This window comes from Bombus flavifrons, chromosome 15, assembly GCF_040668555.2.
Source record: "Bombus flavifrons isolate JBK064 chromosome 15, iyBomFlav1_principal, whole genome shotgun sequence".
Taxonomy (NCBI): Eukaryota; Metazoa; Arthropoda; class Insecta; order Hymenoptera; family Apidae; genus Bombus; species Bombus flavifrons.
The window spans coordinates 8,559,550-8,568,732 of record NC_138456.1 but is presented as its reverse complement, the minus strand read 5'-3'; the positions used below and the strand labels follow the sequence as shown (position 1 = coordinate 8,568,732).

Below are 9,183 nucleotides of genomic sequence, written 5' to 3'. Positions count from 1 at the left end.
CCAATCGAAAATTCGTTGGAGATGACGCTGCGAATGCATCCATTGTGGCTCCACCTTTAGGGTAAAGAATCTATTAGTTCCATGGAAACGCAGGGTAACAGTTCGTAACAACCGTTCCATGGAATTCGTTTAAACAAAAACAAACCGCGTTATTCTTCGGTGATATCAAAGAAATATATTTTATTGCCACTGCCATTAACGATCAGTAAACCTAACCTCTTTGTCGTTCCAATTCTACCAAGATTTGGACATGGAGTACTTCATCGCGGAATTGTGTATTCGCGCATGATCAGATGTAATATAAATCTTTCGGTGTCAGAAAAATTCCTTCTCTGTGTGTATGCCTTAAACGATTCTGTTATCTGTGAAAGCGTCGTGAACGTAAACAATACTATTTCACACATTATTTTTAACGTTCCGTGTTATTTTCGTTTCGCCTATCGTCGAGTTCATTACAGTTAGCAATGACTGCCGTCGAGGTTTGTTTTCGTGCGACCAGACGGTCTTCTGTGTTCCCAATAATACGTTGTCGTCTGTATGGCTCTATTTACTTAACGTGTCTGAATGCTCGTCTCTCGTAAACCTGTCTCATAGATTTCGTTAATACAGAAATGCGAGGTACAAATGATACATATCGTGCCGCGATTAACTTTTATTTACATGCAGACTAAGTTGACGAGCATAAACATGGCCGTCGCGCTTTGTGATGATTACTTGTGCCAGTTTGAATTCAAGGAAGTCCCTCGAGAATGGAAATAATGGATGGAACGCATGCACCCGAGATATCCAGGTAACGAAACACTTCCGAGCTTCCTGGACGTTCCCGACGTACTCTGTGATTATATCTCTATTTAAGATCTTATTGTATCTCGATATTATCGTCTACCACGTATACCTGCACGCTCGTTATTAGATATGTGCTCCTTATTCTCTTTTTTTTTTTTTTTCGTTCTCTATTCTTTCCCCACGTAATCGCGGAGGTGACTGAACTTGCTAAGCGTACGTCATACGCATTGTTACACGTAACGCGATTGCAATCATAGCTCAGCTGACTACTATTGACCTATTGATGTGTTACTGTCAGTAGAAGTTCTCTGGCTTACTGTTTTGTAATGGAGTTACTGGGTGTTCTGCCTTTTTATTTTTTCCCGTGTTGTGTTCTTCACCCTTGCTTTGTCGAATTAGTAGTGTTTTTAGTGGATTTTGTGTTATATTTGTTTAATGTAATGTGTTAGTGCAATTGGGTTTGATTGTACAATTATAAGTACTTTATTTTTATTTTGTAGTACAAGTAATATATTTTTATCGTATATAGGAGTCTAAATATTTATTTACAGTTATTAGTTATTGTTTGATTTATATTTGGTTTTAATTGTCTCTGTGTTTTTATGAATTAGTTATATTTTGTACTGACGTATATTAAAATTAAAAATGTGTATATTTAAATGTAAAAAAAGTATATTTGAGAAATACATTTGTGTTAAACCAATTTTTGATTGTGTATTACATGTTCCTTTAGAATTATGCTTATGTAAATATGGAATGGAATACTTTGACCCATTTTGATATTTGTAAATGAATGCTCTACTTATACTTTGAATTTGTATATGAATATGTTAAAAAATTGTGTATTGGATATATGTTTGCAAAAAAAGTATCTAGTAGGAGAATATAAGTGACAGCTAAATCAGCTAAATACATAATAAGTATTATGTAATAATAAAAAGTATATTCGAATTTATATTTTTGTTTAATATTATATAGTATATATTAATATATAAGTAACACATTTTTTAAAAATTATATATTTTGTAAGCTTTGATAGCACATGGTAGCAAGATTTTTAATACTCACTTTCTTTAATAATATTTTGAAATGAAGTTTTCTCCTTGATATCACCATATTTTATTTTTTGTATGTAAAATAGATTAAATTTTAAAGGTCATTTAGATATTTATAAATGTTGGAATAAGGATATATTTAAAGTTTGTTCCATGTACTTCCAATTGCTTATTTTAAGTTTCAAAGGGCAAAGTTGATTAGGATTGCCATTGGTATTAGCATTTCATCTTTAGCGTAAATTAATGAATGCAGTTTTCATGCATTCAGCTTTACAACGTCATTGACCTTTTATTTAATTCGTTATATTATAAATATTTTCATTCTTATTATTAAAGATATCAGAATATGCAAAAAGTTGTACCTATAATAATTAATAGTTGTAATCACTTGAATATTTTTTACATTCAAATGTAATAGACACTGATGATTATTATACAGCATTTAGATGCTTTGTATAGCATTCGATAAAACCGGTTTCATCATCGAGTCATATCTATCACTTAAAATAATCAAATAAAGATTGCAACTGCACTAGTACACTTGTGACATTATACAATAAAAGAAACTAGTCCAAAGAGGTCACAAATACATCAGTGCTATCAATATTACGCTACTAAGCTAATTCAAAGTATTTGTTTCATTGCATTTGCCTGCGAGCAGTTACTTTTAATAGAGATTAGTGCTTATTTCCAAGGCTTCTGCATAGATGAGGCAAATTGGAGAGTTTTAAAAAGAAATCTTTACCTCCTAGAACAGCTTGATAAGAATAATCCTCGTAAGATTATTATATGACTTTAATATGTCATTCAGCATTTGATGACTTCCAAAAATTTGTTCATTTCAAGCCTCGATAATTTCGTCGGAAATGGATGAAAAATGTATCGAGCATTGAGCGTATCCATTTAAAAGGCGCTTCCGAATTCAATGCAGTATACTTTCTAGGTAAATATCGTATGTTGGCTAAGAAAGTGAAAGTTTAAGATGCGATCAGCAACTTTCGTTATTTTTACGTAAATCGTTTCGTCACGTGCTTACACGTTTTTTTTTTTCTTCCTCTTCTCTTTTTGTAAACGAAAAAATTGGAGCAACACAATGAATAAATAAAAAGCACTTTGAACGATATACATTCGAAGACGTTTAAAATAATTCGAGTTTTTTTTTTGTAGGCAGTAATTTCGACAAAATGAATTTTTTAGGTAGTATATATAGAATCGATCGTTGTGCATGGTTAAAATTTTAATTGTATTACGGAAAACGAGAATGCATTTGATATCGTTGCTTTGAAATATTGACCTTGATATGCATTAGTTTTCAACATTTTAACTAATATGCACAGGTGATGAATACCGTGTACAATAAAACAAATAGAAAGGAAGAAAGATATTTAAAGAAAAAAAAGAAAGCAAAAAAATTCGATGTCTATATGTATGTGTGTGTGTGTGTGTTAAGATAAATTAGCAACTGATAATTATTTTTTTCCGAGTTGCTATATTTTCTTTTTTACATCATCACTCGAAATATACGATCGCATATTTGGTCAATGTTTAAAGTGACCCGTCTGCGTGGACTTAGATAAGAACGAGACCGGAAAGAAGTTTTTTAACAAAACATTTGTCCAGCGCAGACATTGTAAACTTTTCAATAAAATAACATCGAATAAGAAGTTTTTGCAAATAATATTTTCGTCTTTCGTCTTTTATCATTAAAGTATCTTTATGCGCTGATGTGGATGTTTAACATGTTTTGTGTCACGTGTAAATGATTAAAATATTTAAACGAAATGAATCTAAAGAAGAAGATCATTTTTAGGATTTATTTGCAGATCGTTAAAACTTTAGAAAAAAATATTAAGTTTGATATGGTATAAAATTTATTAATGTCGCATAATGTCTATCCATTGTTAATGGAAAATAAAATGTTTGAACATATCTTCAGTGGGAATTTCTATTTGACAAATGAAAATAATTATTAGAAACAGGTACTCTTTGAGAAATTCTATGATACGAAACGTGTTAATATTCTGACAAAATTTAATTTATAAATTTAAAATATCTATTAATTACGAAAAGATAAGAGAGACCTTCGAACAAATTTTGATAAACAATTTTGGAAAACAATATTCGAAGTTCGAGCGTGGTAATTACGCGTGATAAACACGAGTGGAATTAAGGAGATGTGTTTATCGTATAAAAGGTGCACAATGATTTCAGGCTGTTGTCTGGGTGAGCAATGAATGTATTCCGAATTTTGACACCGTGTGTATTGCAACGTAGACGACCAAAGGAGGTTGATAATTCCGATAAAAGGGATTGCTGGTTCGTGAAAAGACGGCGTGGAGATGCTTCCTACATGATACATAGAATGGGTGCTTCTGCATCGTCAAGCATTACCAGTGTAGGTGGAGATTCGGTCCAAGCAGCTAGACTTTCATCCTCTGGTAATCCACCTGATCAACATGGCATTGCTATCAGGTATTTAAACATTTAACATTGGATCTCGTTATCTGAATCGCTCCGTTTCTCTTCATCGGCTAGATCTTTACACTATAGAGATCTTATTTTAACGATATTCACACAACTGCGGCTATCTTTAGCTGCGCTTTAACGAGCTCTTTGATCTCTGATCTTAAAAATCGTATATCCATTTGCAGGGAAAAGAAGAAGAAAATGACGGGGTTCGCGACTTTACGGAAGAAGTTCATTCGAAGACGTCGGTCTTCAAAAGCCTGCGACCATGGTAGGATAATCCGAGATTTGGTCTCAACATGGAGCCATTTAGAGGCAACGGCGCTTTTGGAGGAGTACGAGGCGTTGGCTGCATTAAAGGATCTCCATGTTCAAGCCGAATTAGCTAGACCACCGGCTGCCACATATAAACAGGATTTGTCAATGTTGTACGACTATAAACATTGTTCTGATGTGGATCTCGTCTACCGAGGAGCATGCTTCCCTGTTCACAGAGCCCTGTTGTCAGCCCGTTGTCCCTACTTTAGGGATTTGCTGGCTGGATGCCCGGGTATATAATTTTTCTTCTCTTTGGAGTAGTTTAACACGTTCACTGCTTGTTAGCCTTCTATCACTTACTATCTGTATCTTAGCAAGTCATTTTTATATAAATCCTATCTTTATAACGTAAGATTTTATATATGAATATAACATGTGAAAAATATGATATAGTATTATGAAATAATCATGTAAAACTCGATGAACTTGTAAGGAGTGCGAATTATAGTGCAGATAAAAGTGAAAGTGCTGATGGGCCAGAAGGGATAGGAAATCCTCATGGGTCATCGGGTTCAGCGACAGGTCCATGCCCCTTTCGGAAAAGGGGGTATCTGGAAAGGCGAACGTGACTATATTTGGTCATAGACTGTAAAAACGCGTGTGTGGTGGGAGTACGAAAACCGTTAAAAGGGACGCTTTGTTGTCTAAATAATTATAGTTTTCTGTTTTGTTCAATCTTGGCTGGAGCCCCCAGAAATTATAGTGATTTTATCTTATATATATTTACAAATGATAAAACAGAAAATTATAATTATTTAACTAAAACTATTTCTTAATAAATTAATGTATTACAACTAGAGTAACTAAATCAATACAACTAATCAACTCGTAACCACTAATGACAACTCACAACTCATGTCAATCAATGATAACAACTTTTTCCATTAAAGCGTCCCTTTTTAACGGTTTCCGTACTCCCGCCACACGCACGTTTTTACAGTTGTCCATGAGCAAATATGGTCACGTTCGCCTTCCCAGGTACTCCTTTTTCTGAAAGGGCCGCGGACATGTCGTTGGGCTCGATGACCTATGGGGATTTCCCATCCCTTCTGACTCGTCAGAACTTTCACTTTTGCACTGTAGTTCGTACTCCTTACAAGTTCATCGATTTTTACACGGTTATTTCACGATACTACACTGATAAGATCATTTTTCTTGATCTTTTTATTTTTATGTCGTTTAGCAACTAAAAGAATTTATTTGAGTATGAAATAGTAGAAGAAAAGGACAACTTGATAGATTTTGAAAACAGATGGTTCATCCATGATGATTTGTAAAAGACGACTAATATTAATTTAATCATGTTACTTTAGCTTGGTTATCATTCTGCATATATATACATACAAAGTAATTATAATTTTTTAAATGTTCAAGAAGATAACAAAAATGCATTTAAAATGAATCCTAAAATCAAATGGAAAGGTAGTTTTGATGTGGAATTAGTTATCAACATATTGTATTTTAAAATCGCTTTTTTATAAAAGACGGGAAATGTGCCTTATTATGTTTTTCATTTTTAACTTTCGTATATGATTTATATGAATTATTATGCAAGATTATTTCCGAACTCTGTATGTTTTAATTTATACTCTATGTCAGTACTGCAGTGAACGCGTTAATCGCTTGATGATTGAATTAAACAAATTAATTTTAATTTCATTGAATCGTAGGATACGGTGCTAGAATATGTTTGGAGCTGAGAACACCGAATCTCGAAGTACAAATGTTTTCAGCATTATTGCGATATCTCTACACTGGTGATATTTGTCCACACGATGCAGCTCTGGAGGCGAATCTCTTGCGACGACTAAGCGAAGAATTCGGCACACCGAATCCGCTGGAACACGATCTCAGATACCTGCTGGACACCGGTGATTACGCGGACGCTGCGTTAGTGTTCACATCGGACAGTGATTACCAGAGACCAGATAGTGGAAGTTCAGAATATGGATTCCGGCCAAAGTTAGAACTGCCATGTCATAAAGCGATACTTTCTGCGAGATCCCCGTTCTTCAGAAACTTAATACAAAGACGGACTAGATCTGGGGAAGATCACACAGAAAGAGCGCTTCATATACCCACTAGAATAGTTTTGGATGAGAGTGTAATACCCAAACGATACGCCAGAGTATTGTTACATGCAGTGTATTTAGATACAGTTGATTTATCGTTAATTATGAGAGGTAATGGTTGCGGGAACAGCGCTGGTAGTCTTGGAGAGGTAATTATATTATTTCCATAAATATACCTTAACTAATTTTTTGAACGAAGACCAAATGTAGTTTACGTCTATATGAATATTTATTGCTGTTTAAGTACTTTATTTATTATTTAAATAAGAAACTCCTATTAGTAATTTCAAGAAAGGTAATTTATCGTTTGATTGTAAATTATCCTTGTCCATATGTTTGTTCTCAGGTTCAGGCTCTTACTCATACTGGACGTGTTCGACCAAGTCCCTTAGAAGAAGCGATGGAATTGTACCAAATCGGCAGATTTTTGGAACTAGATATATTGTCACAGGGTTGTGAAGATCTTATTTTAGAATACCTTACATTGGAATCGCTCCCAACTGTTTTGAAGTGAGTTTCCCATAATTTAAAACATTATTAAATGAAATGCACCTTTCAAGAATTCATTCTTCTTATCGATTTCCAATTATATTTTTACAGGTGGGGCAGTCAACCTCACGGATCGGCATGGGTACATAGACAAGCCTTGCATTATTTAAGAGAGGAATTCCAGCCAGTCGCTTCTTCTTCTATTCTCCATCAATTGGACCACGTACATTTGGCGAACGTTTTGCAAAGTCATTTCTTGCAAGCGAGCGAACTTGAAATACTGCAGGCGGTACTCAAGTGGGGGGAACAAGAATTGGTGCGTCGTATGGAAGATCGGGAACCAAATTTGCTCAGTCATACGGTGCACTCTGTGACAAGAAAGGGGTTGAAGAAAAGGGATTTAAGCGATATAGAGTTGCGAGAGATACTTAGCGAGCTTCTACCACTTGTCAGAATGGATCATATATTACCCCCAAATAGTGAAGCGCTGGCTCAAGTACGAAACATTAAACTCGCTCAAATATAGATACCCATCTTCATATGATGCTCAATGAAATTTTTATGTGTTTAGGCTATTAGAAGAGGATTAGTTTCAACTCCACCGAGTCATATGATAGGAGATGAGAGGGAGAATTTACGAATGAATGCATGGATAAGGGGAGGGAAGAAAAATGGATTTTTTGTAAGGCCACGCCTGTTCATGCCTTATTACGAGGAAATAAAGGTAAACGTAGTTTTTATTTAAAAAAGAAATGAGTTCTTTAATAAGAAATTATAAGAAAATTAATCTCATTGCTAAAACAAATGTATCGAATAAAAACAAACTTATTTATATTCTGCAAGATTAGTTATGATGAAAATTATTTTATATCGATGGCAACGTTGTTTACTAATATTATCATTTAAATCCATTAAGATACTTTGAGAGCGGTGCTTATTAATTATCATATAGAGCAATGTAAACAAAATTGTTAATTTGAAAATTTCTGCATTATAACATGAATCAATATACAGAAGTATCTCTTAAAATTAAACTGAAATGATTTATTCAAATCATTTATCATCAATCCTTCGGTTACAGATTATTGTATATCTTTCAATAATTATCAAGATACAATATAATTAGTTTGTGCTGATATATTCTAATCTAAGATAAACAAATCTTTTTACAGTCTTTAGTTGAGGAACAAATGGTCCAAGAAGCAGATTTAGTGAGATTGCGAAGGCCACGGTATGTGGCCGATATTCCCGATGCCTTGTACATGGTTGATGAGAAACCAAGACCAATGGGTACAGCCGGGGTGGATGTTCTCGCCGCGGCGTTTCCAGGTATTTTGATCGCTATTTTCTTATCAAACTGTTTGACAGTTCTATTGTGTTTTGACAAGATATGGAGAAATTCACTCTTCCAAAACGAAAATGGGTATTTGTTATGTGTTCTATTTAAGTTCCAGATTCCGCGACCTTGGCAGCTATGCTGAAGCGAGAGCAGAAATTGAGGCAGTCTCCCAGTTGTCAGAGGGCTATCAGTTTGCCGCTCTCATCGCGACACGAAATTAATAGGCAAGTGCGACTACGCGTTGTGAGGGAGTTCAACCTACCTGACACGGTGGCGGATCTGTTAGAAGTGAGTACTTTTCTCCTCCTGTTTCGTAGAATAATTTTAGAGTCACCTGTACAAACAATTTTAGGATATTTTGAAAAACATAAAAGTCTGCACATCTTACGTAAACGAAATAATCTGCATAAACATTGTCGTGTTAACATACTCCTCGGAATTCAAAACAGAAAATTTTTATTTTTTAAGTTATAAATGAATGTATTTCCAGTTACTGCTTGCTGTTTTTATTATTTTTGCGCTGTCAACGAATATGTCCTGAATTATTGCTTGCTGTTTATATTTCATTTTTTTATTTTATTAACAAACATGGTTTACATAAATGTCAGTTGCAATTAACGAGAAATGATGGTATTCGCTGTAATTGACTATTTATTGT

At 34.2% G+C, this 9,183-nt stretch overlaps 1 protein-coding gene across 4 annotated transcripts in view; it reads left to right on the top strand.

Moving 5' to 3' along the window:
• Positions 1-106: 106 nt before the first annotated feature.
• LOC138187450 (BTB/POZ domain-containing protein 7) overlaps positions 107-9,183 on the top strand; it is a 28,950-nt gene continuing 19,873 nt past the window's right edge. The window contains exons 1-10 of one of the 4 annotated variants that reach the window (XM_069128246.1): positions 108-790; positions 2,688-2,784; positions 4,053-4,313; positions 4,493-4,857; positions 6,296-6,846; positions 7,044-7,207; positions 7,298-7,682; positions 7,758-7,910; positions 8,359-8,515; positions 8,635-8,813. In XM_069128246.1, the coding sequence (XP_068984347.1) occupies positions 4,072-4,313; positions 4,493-4,857; positions 6,296-6,846; positions 7,044-7,207; positions 7,298-7,682; positions 7,758-7,910; positions 8,359-8,515; positions 8,635-8,813 (2,196 nt within the window). In that variant the 5' untranslated portion in view covers positions 108-790; positions 2,688-2,784; positions 4,053-4,071. Of the gene's footprint in view, positions 791-2,687; positions 2,785-4,035; positions 4,314-4,492; positions 4,858-6,295; positions 6,847-7,043; positions 7,208-7,297; positions 7,683-7,757; positions 7,911-8,358; positions 8,516-8,634; positions 8,814-9,183 lie in introns of all 4 variants that reach the window. The other 3 variants (XM_069128249.1, XM_069128247.1, XM_069128245.1) reach the window with 3 other exon arrangements.